The sequence below is a fragment of the Centrocercus urophasianus genome, unplaced genomic scaffold (assembly GCF_019232065.1).
Source record: "Centrocercus urophasianus isolate 14NV4802_14NV808 unplaced genomic scaffold, USGS_Curo_1.0 seq_10, whole genome shotgun sequence".
In the NCBI taxonomy this organism is placed as follows: Eukaryota; Metazoa; Chordata; class Aves; order Galliformes; family Phasianidae; genus Centrocercus; species Centrocercus urophasianus.
In genome coordinates, this window is record NW_024884142.1 from 83352282 (window position 1) to 83368048 (window position 15767).

Sequence of the window (15767 nt, forward strand, 5' to 3'; positions counted from 1 at the left end):
CTCAGCTGTCCAGCAAGAGGCTCAAACTGGCACAAACAAAAGCACTTCCATCATCAATCTTAATACACCAGGCAGAACTGATACTAAACTTTTATTTCCATGTTTTGAAATTGAGTTCCCTTCCAGGACTGTGATTGGTTTTGTTATCTTCTGTCAGACAGAGAAAATCTAAGGCTGATGGTATATAGCTTAACTAATAAATGCAAAAAGAAAAGACACAGGAAAATATCCACATGAGATGTACAATAATGCTTCTAGTCTCCGCCACCAGCTAGTCTTTATGAAGAAGTAATGTTCATATTTTAAATCTAGATGATGTATAGTTTCTTGCAATATGCAAGAAATCCATGGGATATACCAGATGAACAAATGACTAGCTCTAGTGATTGAGCTTTGTTAAACTGTGGTGGGTTTATCTCTGTGTAGGTGTATAACTGAGGGACGTGGGCCTCCAACCAGATAGCATTTGTCACCTTTAATTCCTAGTTGACTAACTCCACATCTGCAGCATGAATAGAAAATCCATTTGTTGGGATGTGTGGCACCATGACGTGGAAAAGTCCAACCTCAGATCTATTGGCTAAAAGACGACTGATCCTACTTCCTGACTGGAATAATGAAAGATCATGCATTCTTTTCAAATTTTCTGTCTCCAGACAACACAACTTTTGGACAAAGGTAAAGAAAATGAGTTATGAAATGCTAAGCGTTTTGCAATCTATCAGAACAGGTGAGTAGAGTGCAACCGCTTCTTAATAAAACTGGCATACACACCTTAATTCTTCGAGCATCCCACTGCTGAAAAGCAAATGCTACAAGAGATTTAGAAAGATGAAAACTCTTTTTTCTTGAAAATTCTCACTTACCTGTGTGAGCTTTGTATGCAGTCCCTTTTTCCTCATCACCACAACAGACCAGGTCTGTGCTTATGACTTCTCCACCACAGCACTGCTGGCTAAAACTGTCATGGAGTGATCCACCACAGCAGATTTGGTTCCCTGATGTAGAATAAGGCATTCCATGGCAGCAAGAGTCACCAATTCCAACTGAAACTCTGTTTTGTTCTTCGTTAGGACAGCATACTTCACCTGTTAATTTAAGAACACAAAGATTTTTTTGCATGTACAGTTCTTGAAATCCCCGAGAGGATCTCAACTGATTGCAACAAGCTTTAGTCTGGATTCACACACCAGTAGCTTAGTGTACAAGACAATTAAAAGAAAGCACGGAATCACTTGGTACTTTAGAATGATGTACATGCATGTATTTATTTGTAAAAATAAAGAAACATAAATTCATGAATTCAGGGCAAAAATTCTGTGAGATATCAGAATGCAAACATTACAAATTGAGAAGATCAACAAAAACAATTTATAAAAATGTAATTATACAGTTGAAAACCTCTAGGTAGAGGTAGCTGTACAGTAAAGGGAGCTCATTCTTCCTTTGATCAATGAAACAGTCTATTTCTTCACAGCAAAAAAAAATATCCCTATCTCTTCCAAATTCATTCTGGAGTTGTTTGAAGGACAATAACAGTTAAAGAGCTTTTCATGTCAGTAAACTTAATCTGCCAAAGATCTTAAAGATTAAAGTAACTTTAGAAACTAAACATCATCACCACATTCAGTGGGGTTGGCTGATACTTCAAAAACAAAAACATCAGCTGTTGCTCAACAAGGACTTAAGATACGACTGCCAATGAGAGCGACACCATAATGGGACCAGATACTTCTGGTTTATGATATAAAGAATACAAAACTGACTGTAAATGGCAATAGTTTCTATTTGCTAGTACCTGCACTTGATCTGAACCAGTGGTCTAAAAGTTAAGGTTTTTTTTCTGCGTTGCAATATTTCCTGTGGATCAGACATCACTGATACAGCACTTGGAAGAAATAGGGAAAATATATCAGAGCTGTTCTTCTGCTTCCTTTCTAATTTTTAATCTCTATACCTTTCAGCACATCTAGAGCTAACAAGCTGGCCAAACAACATCTGGGAAATATGTATGCTTAGAGAGCTTCTTTATAAATTACTTTATCAAATAAAGTCAATAATAAAACAAAACAAAAATATGAGAACAAATTTTTAGAGTATAATAAATATAATCTGTTTGTATACTTCATCATATTTTCCTGTATCCCTTGGAATCTAATTCTAATAACACAAAGTATTAAAACAGAGAACACAGCTTACATCTATCATCTATTGGAAATAAAATCGTTTGGTTTTTTGTTTTGTTTTGCTTTTTTTTTTTTTTTTTAAAGAACTGTTAGACATAAGACACAAAGGATCAGCAATCTTCTAATTAACCTCTCAAAATGGGATCCATTCCAAGCTAGGCTTGAAAATGCTCTTGCTCTGAAAAGTACTATGCAGTCTTACCCGTTAATTGTTATCCTTATCAAAGAATGACCCACATTAACATTTAGCTTCATGTTATTAGCATATTTATAAAAATAAAAAAGAAAAAGGAAAAAAAGTGACCAATATTGTTCATGTTGCTGCCCTTTAGAGTATGGAAAAAGAGAAAGTAGCAAGTATACTCGGGGAAAAAAAAAAAAGTTTAAAATCATGTTCAGATTTCATGCTTGTGAACTGCTGACTGAAGAACTACTCTCAGATACAAGACATTTTGTTTCATTGTACTTTTCTTTCTTGATCTAAACAACATTAAGCTAGTCAGCATAGACCACTGGCTGGGGACAGGGGTCACAGTATAATCTTTCCATTTTAGTACACTGAAATTAATGAGGCCAGCAAAATACTCTCCTCTGGTTCTTCCATATGATAGCACTTTTTCTGATGACATAATGAAAGACATTCTAATATTGTGATATATGAATTACTTTTCAAGAGATCAGAACTTGGGACGTGCAGAATGTGCTGGCAAAAATTCAAGCATTTCTGAGCCTGAGGAATGTGTGCCAGCTTATGAGTAATGGAAGCATTTTAGCTCCTGATCTGACAACTGTCCACGAAGAGATATATGCTCTGAACAATGCCCCAAAAAGGACTCTTTTCTCTCCCCTTCCATTTCAAAACACCAGGAAAACCAAACTCTCGACTACAGCACAGAAGCATGGTTTTGGCAAATTCTTCAACAGTTCTGAGATTCAGACAGTGCAATCCACCTTAAAAAAGGAATTGATTTCCATCAAAAATAATACATATAGTTTGATATGTAACATGATAGAAATAAAGAGCAGAAAATACTGTAGAATATGTAACATGCAGTATCAACCCCAAATGCTAGCTATGATGGCCAGGGAAAGTCACCAGGGGTCAAGTCAAGCAGAGAACTAAACTGCACCACTAAATTGCCTGATGGTGTTCCTATTAGGCAGAACTGCCTTCCCCATTATTCGGCACTTACCGCAATTAAATATAGTTTGGTATAAATTAGTTCTCTGGGAAATGACCCAATAATCAGGTTTTATCAATTAAGTCTTTATTGTATAAAGTGTACTGTATGTAGAAGACAAAGTGCAATTTTCTTTGCTTATCCTACTAAACACAAGCCTAGAAGACACTAGAAATCTTGATAAATCCCACATTTATTGCTATGTTTTCATTCTCCTTGGTATAACAGATACATCAACTTTGTTGTTTTGTTTCTTTCAAGCACTTGAAAGCAGTTGTCTCTTACCTAGTAATACCCTAGTGTAATAACCACCACAGCACTGATGTTTCGGTTGCACAGCATGTATCTGACCACCACAGCAAACCCCTGGTGAATTAAGAATAAATGGAATGTACTTGTCCTCGCAGCATTGGAAGCCAGGTTTATTGTCGTGCAGAATCCCATTACAACATACCTAAAAGTAGTTTAAAATAAAAATCAGTAAGGCAATATCTGTTAAACAGAACATAACGTGTTCTCTTACAAAACTATGTATATGAGAAATGCATACAAAACACTGAAGTACAGACACTAATCTGACTGCAGTCAAATAAAATGTAACTTGGCTAAAATCCTGTGCCCTCCAGCATTATCAGACTTCAATGAACTACTGTATATCTGACAGAATGCTGCTATTTTGTGGCCTTCAACCATACTGCACCTTAATAAAATAGTCCATTAACATGAATCATCTCCATATGCCTTGCAGGCTGTTTGAGTCTCTCTGTGGAGTAGATTGCAGTATGTAGATATAAGACACCACCGCCCTGCCCTTTCTTTTTCTTTCCTATTATTTTGTCACTTATAAGGAGACATATCTGAGACCCATACAACTAAAAAAACAGTTTTCCAATATGGTCTCTCACTTTTTTTTTTTCTTCACTATAAAATATGTGGGATCTTCTTGTAACATATGTTCACTTACTTATGACTACAGTTCTTCAGTCAGCGTGATCTAAAGAGAGTAGCATTTCTATAAGAATGTTAGGTTGTTGTTTTACTGTTGGGTTGGTTGGTTGTTTCTGTTGTTAGTTTTTTTTTCAAAATAACATTTACATAGAAATAAATTTTGAAAAGGTCTTTTAACTGAGGTCTTTTTGCTAGATGCTGTCAAGAAAATAATGCGCTTGAACAATCAAATAATTACTTCCATACTTATTCCTGCGTAAATGAAGTGACACAATGTACACAGAAGATCATATAGAGCAGGCAGTAGAACAAATGTAAAAAATGTAACCTCGGAGCCTGCAGTCAGTGCAACCTTCATTAGCCAGGAGGATGCTTCTTACTATTAGACTGAGAATGGCAGAATGGCACAGATGTTGGAACAGAGTTGCTCCTTTCTTTCTTTTTATTTTTTTTCTTCTCACATGGAGCACTTCCACCTTTTACAGTAACCATGTTTTAAGTCAGGTCATTTTTGTAGCAAAGGAGGAAAAAAACCCTATAGAAGAATCTTTTGCTAGCCACGTCAATTAGTAGCTAGGAAATAAAATAAAAATAAAAATAAAAATAAAATAAAATAAACCCATATACTATCAGACACATGAAATATAATTTATATTACATTCATAATGTCAGAATAAATATAGACAGAAGGAAAAATAATCTTTAATTCTTGAATACATTAACAATTTTTTTTCTGGCTTCTATGGGAATAATTTTTTTTCTGTGTTTTTAAATTTTGAATGGCCTTTAGACAATCTCCCTTTAGAATATTAGGTTAGGTTCTGAAGTCACAACTTACAAGACAGCAAAGAGAATTAAAATGGGTAGGGCAGAAGATGTTCCTCATTATATTTTGACATTTTACAGCCTTATATATTTTGAACTGATGCATCGTTCTGTGCTTTTTCAGCATACTTTCCCATTCAGCATCCGTGTTTTAAACTACCACTGTAGCTGAACATATTCTCCTCAGGAATTGTGAGCCTCTCTCTTCAGGTCCTATTTTATTTATTTATTTATTGCTATTCAACATGTCACTGATAATGTAATCAAATCTACTGATTTAATCAACCCACTGTCCTTCCAGATCATGAGTTATGTTGTCAAATAAAACTCAGCTTTACACCTCTTCTCTGCTTTGTATCTTTTGGATTTCATTTTCTAAGTCTGGCACACACTCCATGCTGAGTTTTTACAAACATCAAATCAAGTACCGTCTTGATACTACTCCTAGAACAGATATATTTAGCAACAACTCTTGATACCTGTAAGGACACTCCTCTACTCAAGACATCACAGCCAGTAAATGCTGTACCTGTTTGTGCAAAAGGAGGCCAAATGCATGTTTCTTACATATTCCTTGCTCTGACTTGCATGCCCTCTGGGACTGTGCCTCCCTCTGTGATCCTTTGAGTCAAATTTCTCTGCCTCTTTTCATGGATTTCATTTGTCATCCCTGTTTTGATTTTTCAATGATGGGAACCCTTCAAATTTCACTTGCAGTCTTTACAGATGAAGAGACTTGCACATTCTTGGCATTACCTTGGCTCAAATGCTTGAGCAGCCATTCCACTTTCCATGAGACAGTTCTAGTCTTACAAATAGTAGAAACAGCTGCTCTGCGTATTTCACACTGAAAAGGCCGCTTCAGTGGTAACTCCAAAAAACTCTACTTGGAACATTTTTCTGTTTTATTGGTGCCTCTTCTCTTCTCCCTGAATTCCCCAAAAAAATCCCCGGCTGAAAAGCTAGGTGTGTTCCAGCAGTTTCAACAGACACTTATTCTTGTTAAAAATGATTTAAGATCCTCAGTATTTCTCAGTACCCCCATAGTCAGCTTCAAAAAAGGGGTCCAGTCAGCTCTAAAACAAATTCAGACTCTCCTCTGGCAGTACCAATTGATGTAGTTGGTGATATTATGTAGCTCCATTACATCCTCTGCAGTCAGCTGTAAATTGTTAATAACACTTTTTTGGCAGTTCTGTAAAGATAGTTTCTATTTGCATTGATATTCAGCCCAACAATTCTGCATTATCAATCTATAAAATAAAATGCATTCAAGTAATGCTAAAATTATGTCATAGACAAAGAAGAAAAGCAGGTGGATTGAAAGCTATAGAGGCAAAAGGTTATTATTATCTCATCCTCTTAGATCTCAAAATGACAGTCCCCACTGGATAGTGTAACTGTAGTTGGAATCAGAACCCTGGTGGCAATCAGATACAGTGACACCAACATTTTAGGCAAGTCTGAGATCTCACTCTCATAAATGGAGTTGAATGCTTGATGTATCTTGCTAACTAGAAGACCTCTGTTACCTGTGGAGATGAAATAAGATGCTCGTCCTGAACTGTCATGGGAGCCCTTAAAAGTGTTGGTAGACTGAGTTACTCCTAAATCAATCCTATAGATATCTTCCCATCCAAGCACGTGGAGGGGACCGTGACCCAGGAGTGATGGGACTGGGCATGGCATGGCTTGGCATAAGAAAGGATTACTATGATATCTGAGAAAAGCCTGATTAACTAAGACTCTACTGCAGAGTAAACAGATATCAAGGCACAATTGCATTTTTAAAAAATTATTCTTAAGAATGTGTAAAAAATATATATAAATATATATATATTATATTAATATATATAAAAATAAAAATTTACCTATGCAACTAGGTTTTATAAAAATTTTGTCATCCTCAATCCCTCTGCTTGCTGAAGACTTTGCTGAAGTTATGGACATGTGCCAGTTAAGCTAGGACTGATTTACTCAAATAAACAGATGTGCTAGGCAGCCATGTTTATCCTTCCTGTCAAACACTTGCTGCCAATGCCACTTTGTGAAATAGCAATTCACAAAACACTCTAAGGAATTCCTATTAGCTACTAGAGTTCATTAAAAATTTCTGCCTGTGAAGCAAACACCAGAGAAATGATTGACCCATCATGTTCTCATGTGAGAGAATATTTTAAATTAGCAAAGCTCATTCTTTCTGAAATTATCCTAGAATCTATATAAACACTTTTTTTCCCCCCTAACATACTCATCTGTTTCTGAAACTGCTGTTCTCTTTCAGTAATTGGTACAGCCTTAGATCAAAAATCCTTGAACAGAAATTACTGCTGTTCTGTTACAAATTACTAAATATTATCTTACTAAAAAGAATTTCATTTCCTGACTTTCAGGTGTGTTACAAAACACATTGTATATGAAGTGTTCTCTTTTCAAAGGTTCTCTAAGCCTGAAATAAAGTGAAAAGACTTCACAAAATTGCCAGCACTGACAGTCAGTTTTACGTAAATATTGACACAATATCCTTCATCAGTGTTTAGATGTGTTCATTCTCTCTCCTGGAAATCACGTTTGTCAAGCTAGCTATCAAAGCACTATTTTGCTCCTGTACTTAAAGAGAAAAATTTTTAACAAGTGGCACATGTTAATATGGTGAGTGAAGGGGTAAGCCTGCTCTTCCTAGTTACATTTGATTAGTTCACTAACTGTAGATTTATATAGCTTCTTGCTACTGACAATAAAAAGTTCTGAAGCTGTATAAACACCTTCTGTCAGGACCCTTTTAATTGTTGATGTTTACACCCCTGATCCAGTGAGTATGGAAATTATTAGCCCGTGCACTACTACTTTAATTACTTTTTCACTGTACCAGATTCACTATTTTCAGTGCTCAAACTGAGATGCCAGTGACAACAGAAGGATACTTCAGAGCTACATGGACAAGAAAGGAAGGTAGGCCTTCCCCACCTAAGTCAGATTATGCTTCCTGATGAATGAAGCTGGACTACGTTCCCTTTTGTTAACAGAAATACAGCCCTGCATATCCTGTGCTATGTACTCTGTAAACTGATGTCTGATCTAAGATTTCAATCAGAAAAAAGCTGTGAAGCACACCTAACTGAAAATAGGGAGAGATGGGCAATTTTGGCTACTTGGGAACACCCAAACAACAATGGTTTGCAAATGGTTACTGGTTACTGCAAATAACATCTGCAGGACTTTGGGACCTTCCTGGCAGTCAACAAAAGTCACTATGAGACAGTATTCTTGGCTGTTCTGATCAATCACACACAACAATTTTTTACAATTATTTTTGCACTCGAGAGGTATACATCTATCCAGGTCTGATAACAAGGACATGGGCAGTGACACCAGCCAGGGCATTTTGTTAGATCTTGTTAGAACAACAAAGTCTGTAACATTGCAGCAGAACAACAGATAACAACTAGAAACAAGAGATACAGACTTGAGCAAAGTTTGTTTGGGATAATAGGAATGTTTTCTCATCTTTATTAGGCTTACTATCAGGAATGTGCATGTAGAGATGTCTCTTTTAGCGGAAAGGTTCATTTGCTCTTTCAGGGATTCCCAAGATAGCTCTGAGCAAGATGGTGTATTTACACAGCACAATGCTGTGCAGAGATACTAGCTTGGATCCTAACCAGGGCACACACATGCTAGTGCAAACCTTTGTCCAGCTAATTAGTGTTGCCCTTCTGATGTCACCATACTCCTTAGCTGTACCTAATTCAGCCAATGTTAGCTGAAGAGTCTCTGCATCCTTCTTTGCTGCATGGTGAAAACACACTCTTGTCTCCCCTGTATTGAAAAACTTGGATTTGTACAGGTAGTGAGGATTATATTTTTGAGATCTCTTAATTAGACAAGAAATGATTAAAAAAAAAATCACTCCTTTTCTGCAGTGCATCATAATAGCAAGCGGAAGTGACAAATCCATAAGGAAAAATCAGGAAAAAAATAATCCAAAACATGTCTTCAAATTATTTTTATATTTTTATATATTTTTATATAAAAATTACTATACCTGTTTTTTAAAGGCTCAGTATTCTCCTCACTGAATTCAAGGGAATTATGAGTTGGAAATTATACCCATTACATCTTGTGCACAAGATGCAACAAATGAATGGAGCAAAATGTTCAACTCCTTTAAAAGAATTCTGAAACCAATTTGTCTCCTGGAACAATGTACATTACCTACTTTCATTGACTAGTCTGTCACCAAATCTAATATGTACAAAAAGGATATTTATGTGGAAAGATGTTTATATATGTAAAGAAAATGAACAATAGGTAAAACAAAAATCATCTCCATTGTTTTTTGTTTTGCTTTTAGTAGTTATTATGCCTCATAGAGTAGTACTTATGCAAGAGAATTTATTCTGTCCTAATCAACCTCCAGCTATCAGAAAAGGACAGAGTTCTTCATTCAATAGGAGAGAAGGAGAAGTTATGAATTTGATTGCTCCAAATTCAGCCATTTACAACAGGACATGTTCCAATCACAAAATTCACCATAACAATTAAAGGCAGTCTAACTTGCTGGCAGCTCCTAAGGGAAGACAAGCATCTTCCAGACTTGGAGTAGTGTTATCATCCCTAGTGAGGGAATGTCATCTTTGCAAGTGGATTAGAAAGGTGCTGCCACTTTAGATCAGCAGGAAAATGCAGGGCTTCAGTTTCCTTAGCTGTACACAAATAAGAGGAAATTAAAAAAAATAGTAGTACAGCACCCTCTTATCTAGAGAGATGCAGTACTGTATTCTTAAATATTTCCAACACTGATAAGCTTCTAATATAATTGATTCTTAACTTTCAATAGACTATGCTGAGATGTCTTCATTTTACCTACCAAGTTTTTTGCATACCTGAAAGGAAACTTAAAAATCCAAGTCATCATGTCAAGAGTTTTTATTTTCAAAAGAGCTGGGGACTGAGATCTCTATATATCAGAATCTTTTTTTTTTTTTTTTTTTTTTTGTCAAACAGAAATGCCCCTTTCTTGTTCTGAATCCAAACATCACTTTAAGTGCCATCCTTCACACTTCGCTGTATCATCAATGGATGGCAAATAGCATCTGGCACTGTGGTAAGAGGCTTTCTTTTCCAAACAAGTGCACACTGGTCAGCATTGCTTTTCTATACTGCTATTCAGTACACCGTTGAATCTAATGATAACACGTAGTAGCATAAATACTTCAACACTGTAACTGGCATAGAGTGACAGTGAATCCAGTAAAAGTGTGAGAGAGCTGCTACATAAGCTGGAATGCTACCCCTATCCCAGACTAGCGTAAGGAAGAAAGGGACATTGCTAGAGCTTTATAGAAACCTGTTACAGACATTTTAGATCACTGTTAGTACACAGAGCAAATAGACAAAGTATCGGGGGTTTATACTGAAGAAGTATTCAATCTTCACTCACAAAAAAAAAAAAAAAAAAAAAAAAAGTGAGTGCTTCAGTTTCCTCAGGATCTACCAGTCACTTGTTATGCGTTTTCTACCTAAACAATTAGCACTCATCCATAAACACCCCCCCAACCATCCTCATCTCTGACTGCTGGGTGCGAAGAACAAATAAATGTCTCTTTGTACCTCCTTACAATTGTGTGAGTATAGCAATACTCCACTGCATCATGGCACAGTTAAAGCTAGTGACATGTTCAGGTGTACAGAAACCACCATAGTAAACAATGTGCTATCATTAGATAAAAACTGAAAGTTGGGAACCTATAATAATAAACTGACACTCTTGAGGACTCAAAGTTATCATAAATTTACAAAATTATTGAAAAAGTAAAAATGCAGAAGATGACTTAAAACTAATCTAATATAAATTTTACTCACATGTATGCTAAAAGATCTATTAAAATGTCGACTAAGCTAAAAGCATGAAATAAGTAAATTCACCATTTAGAACAAAAAACTTCCTATAATTTACTTGCAAGGTTTAAGAAATACATACGTTTAGTATAGTATTGCTTTCAAGGGAATGCAAAAGCTAAGGCTGTGTTGGCTGGGGTAATTTATATTTTTATTTGAACCCCCCAGATAACTCACTTCCTTAATTACTGTCTTGCCTGACAGGGAATCTTGTGAATACATATCGTTTGCCTTAGTCACAGAGCATGTGATGATGCTTTTGACAAATAGGGACACTATTTCATTATATTAAATCTTACTTTCAAACTAAGAGATTTCTCCCTCATTTGTCAATAAAAACCATTACAGACTTCTGCTACGCTATTGATCCTACTCCTAAACAGGAACTAATATGAAGATTAACCTGCAAATAGCCATAATTTAAAAATACATCTGACAAATCACAATGGATCTCATTTGGGGCTGCTCATCATTGTCATGTAACAACCACCCACTTGTAGCTGAATCTAAATAGATTTTCTGAATAGGAGAATCTAGTCATTCAGCCAAGAAAGAATTTGGGGGGGTTGGGGGATGGGAGGGAAACAACAAAAGAAACAATTTTAATGACCACTACTCGCCATGCACGGTTTGAGAAATGATTTATAGTGAGAATATACAGAGAATATACTTTTACTGGTGTTTTTGAAATTCTGCTTGCACCTAGAAACTTTCTTATGGCCTTTATGTGATCCAGCGTGATAAAAGATTTGTACTAAGTACCATCATGTGCCCCACTTGAGCTGACAAAGGACCTCCTGTAGCAATTCATAGCATGTGGTCTACAGTGTAAAGCTGAGGAAAATCTTCTCAGAAGAGTGGCAAGGCACTGGCACAGGCTGTTCAGGAAAGTAGTGGAATCACCATCCCTGGAGTTGTTCAAGAACCAGGGAGATGCGGCACTGAGGGACATGGTTAATGGGAATATAGTGGGGATGGGTTGGTGGTTGGACTTGGTGATCTTAGAGGTCACTTCCAACTTTACTGATGCTATGATTCTTTGAAACCTGACTGCTCCAAGCAAGATGCAAAAATATATACCAAATTCTGTACATGCATATGCCTACAGTGTAATTTAGCACAGTGGGATGAAAGTGGTATATCCAGAAGTTTAGTAGAGAGATCCCTCAGATGGTCTGTGAGACTTACTTGGTATTATAGAATCTCACTCCTTGGGATGAATGCCTTCATTATACACATTAATCAAAATTTTCTGAAGGGAAGAAACTTTGGATGCATGTCTTTGAGTGAGGTGGTCCACAGGACTGGATAGAAACATGATGTCTCCCTCCAGCAGTGAAACATAATGTCTCCATCCAGCAGTGGGGTACATTTGAAATATTTCTGAAGCACACAGCCTGGTTTGGTTTCCTCTGCAAAGAGTTTAGTTCATATATATGAAAGCCATTGTGACATTAAACTAACGAGCAGTGGATTTGCTTCAAAATTCTACTGTTGCTTCAAACTGCAGCTTCAACCTAAGACTTTCAGAAATGTTAACCTGTTCATGTCTTCCGAAAGGAGAAACAAAGTTAGCAATCACAGACAACAGAATCACTTGTCCTCAGATAACTGACATAATTCTGCCAGAAATATTTACACAACTGTCCCCATACTAAGCTCAAACATCCACATACAATTTTAAACACACTTCAAGACATGTATCACAGTTTCATTTTCCCAATGTTAGAAGAAACAGAATCCTCCACTCTTCTTCTGATAGTTTAGGAGGTTTACACACTTGTTTCTAAAAGCATAACTCTTCCATATATCATTAACTTAAGAATATACCTTCATCTCTGGATGATAACACACTTCTCCACAGACATTTTCATGCTTCTTACATTCAAGAGGAATGCACATTCCAGTATTTCTGCTGCTCCTTGCCGCTGGAGTACACCTCTTAAATGCTTTACGTAAGACTTCATATCCTAGGATAATGCCATTTGGCTGTCTGGGCGAAACCCAGTTGATTTGAAGAGATCTGTGAAAAGCAGAAAACTAGCATATGTTAAATTATTTCAAGTATTTATATTTCTGCAGATACTTAGCATGCAGCAGTTCCAATTTATACTATTTCACATAGAGTGAAATATTTCAAATATCCAAAACATTCACCTGAATGGTGCAGATACATTTCACACCTTCAATATACAAAAGGTGCAAAAGCATCAACACTTATCAAAACTCAAGGAAAATTAACTGCTCCCACAACCAAGGTCTTTAAAAGTGGCTATTTAAAACACATTCCTTTCATGCTTCTGAAAACGTGTATAATAAAGTATTCCTAGCATTCTAACCATTTCAGTTAACTGGTAAAAGAAAGGATTCACCATGCTTTCTTGGTGCTCTAGCATGAACGGTTGTATACATGAACTGTTGTGAAGGCTGGAGTAACCATTCCATCCCTGGAGGGACAGGCAGCTGAGAAACTGAAGATCACCCCTAGGCTATGGACTATAACCAGTGCAGCTGTTCAGTCATCATTAAGAAGAGATTTGCACTCAACTTGCCTTTTCAATACTCAAAAAAAAAAAAAAAAAAAAAAAAAAAGGAAAAAACTAATGTTGCTCTGAAACTTTAACACATAAAAGAAAGAATTCACCACTACATCACTATACAGCAGTTCTCTTCTGTGCTTAAATATTTTAATCGACACAAAAGTAAAAAAAAAAAGCAAGTGTTTATAACAAGTAAAACTCAAGAATTCTGACTATGAGAAGAAAAGTAGGTCTGCAGCTGCCCATAGAAGATTGTAAAAATCCTGTTCTTGATTTCAAGTTTGATATCAAGCCATCATCAATTTAAGGAAAGTATCTTAGGGAAGAATCCTGTTGAGCTGTAGTAGGCTTATTGTTACTGAAAATGTGCAGGTGTTAGCTCCAAAATCTCATTTAACATTACAATATATGTCTCAAAAAGGACATTTAAAACACAAATTTTTCTCTGTCTTTTATAATGTGCACATTTTACACAGATATTTCAAATGAAAAAATCGTTTCTGGCATAATCTGGAATGTTGCATAAAACCAGAATTTCATTCACTATGTCTTTTTTCTTTGGCTACAGAGGAGGAGATTCCAATGCTACGCGTAGATCAATAGGTGGACTTCTAACACTGTAGAGTATATACACAGGCTCCAAATATCTCTTTTTAATCTCCATATCCCAATCTGTCTGAGTGCCAGTAACATGATAAATTAGCATTAATATGAAGTGAAAATATTACCACAAAACAGCAGCTGCTGAGATAAACGTTAACGTCTTAACAAAATAAAAAGAACTGAACTATTACTTCACTTCTGTGAGATATAAACAGAAGAATACACACTGCAACAAGTCTTCGAGAATATGAATTAATGTCACTTGTGAAAGAATTACTTCAAAGGTGGCTTGCAGAGGTACCATTTTCACTCCAGGATTTTGATCTGAACCACAGATTTAATTCTGTATTCCATACGTGGCTGGTTTGTGTTCATTAAGAGAGGAGATTTAGATTGAATGTAAGGAAGAAGATTTTACAATCAGGGTGGTGAGGCATTGGCACAGGTTGCCCAGAGAAGTGGTGGATGCTTCACCCCTGGAGACACTCAAGGTCAGGCTGGGGGGGGCTCTGAGCACCCTGATCTGCTGTAGGTGCCCCTGTTCAGTGCAGGGGAGATGGACTAGATGGCCTTTAAGGGAACCTTCCAACTCAAATGATTCTGTGATTCTAACACAGGGACATGAAGACACACTTGCATGTGTGCACACATACTAAGATGTTTACATTTAAATGTTGTAAGATTTTACTTAAAAACATAAAAGCAAGAAAATATGTTGTAAAAAAAATTCAGAAAAATTAAAAAAAGGGTAAAGAAGAGAAGTGCTTCAATCTTTATAAATGCCACTGTAGCTCTCTACTAGTCTTTGCGCAGGGCAGATCACAGGAGCAAAGTGAGCACTCCCAGTTATATCTTTGAATTATCTGCTTTCTGCAGGTTCTTTCAGACCTTGAGAGTGTCCTATAGAAGCACCGTGCCAGTTTTTGCAGTTTTCAGGTCTCTAAAAAATTTCAAACCAGGCCCAAGAATTCATACGAAGCTTTTAATATTTTACCTTCTCTGCAGAACTTAACATATATTTCTTCATTTAACAATAACTTTATTCGATTCATAGATGCACATTTGGTGTGAGCACATCTTAGTATCATACAAAACTACAGCTGCCCCAGTAAATTCTGACACGGGAGTTCACTGCATAGTGTGACTGAAAGGGTAAAACCCAGTATGACCTTTCAATAAAGCCACAAAGGCATGCTCTCACAAGACTGGTAAGCCCCTTTCAGTCACATCCACTTCTCCTGATGTTCACCACCCATGACAAACTGAGGTGGTTTTGAAAGCATCACAGCAAGAACAATCTACGGTGCAGTTAAAAAAAAATCATCAAGATTTTCATGGAAGTGAAATGAATGAATGAATTTCAACTTTTTGACCTATGCTGTCTGAAGAAACACCCCAGCCTGAACTGAGAACCTTCTCAAGCAAGTGCAGGCTGTCTGGGACATGACGGGCACTTCAGCGTGCAACTCACTGTACCATGTATGCTGCCCACAGAAAATACAGCTGAACCTGATTCACACAAAAGCTGTTTCAGGCTGCAATACTCACGAGATGCTACAGCAGTTTTAGAAGATAAAGAACAA

The 15767-nt window shown here is 36.6% G+C and overlaps 1 protein-coding gene across 1 annotated transcript in view; it reads right to left on the minus strand.

Annotated features, from left to right (window-relative positions):
- Nucleotides 1-15767, minus strand: part of USH2A (usherin) — a 371535-nt gene that overhangs the window by 84544 nt on the left and 271224 nt on the right. Inside the window, exons 47-49 of the mRNA XM_042813358.1 lie at nt 12872-13064; nt 3653-3821; nt 867-1088 (exon numbers count right to left, since the gene is read on the minus strand). Of these exons, the coding sequence (XP_042669292.1) occupies nt 867-1088; nt 3653-3821; nt 12872-13064 (584 nt within the window). The remainder of the gene's footprint in view (nt 1-866; nt 1089-3652; nt 3822-12871; nt 13065-15767) is intronic.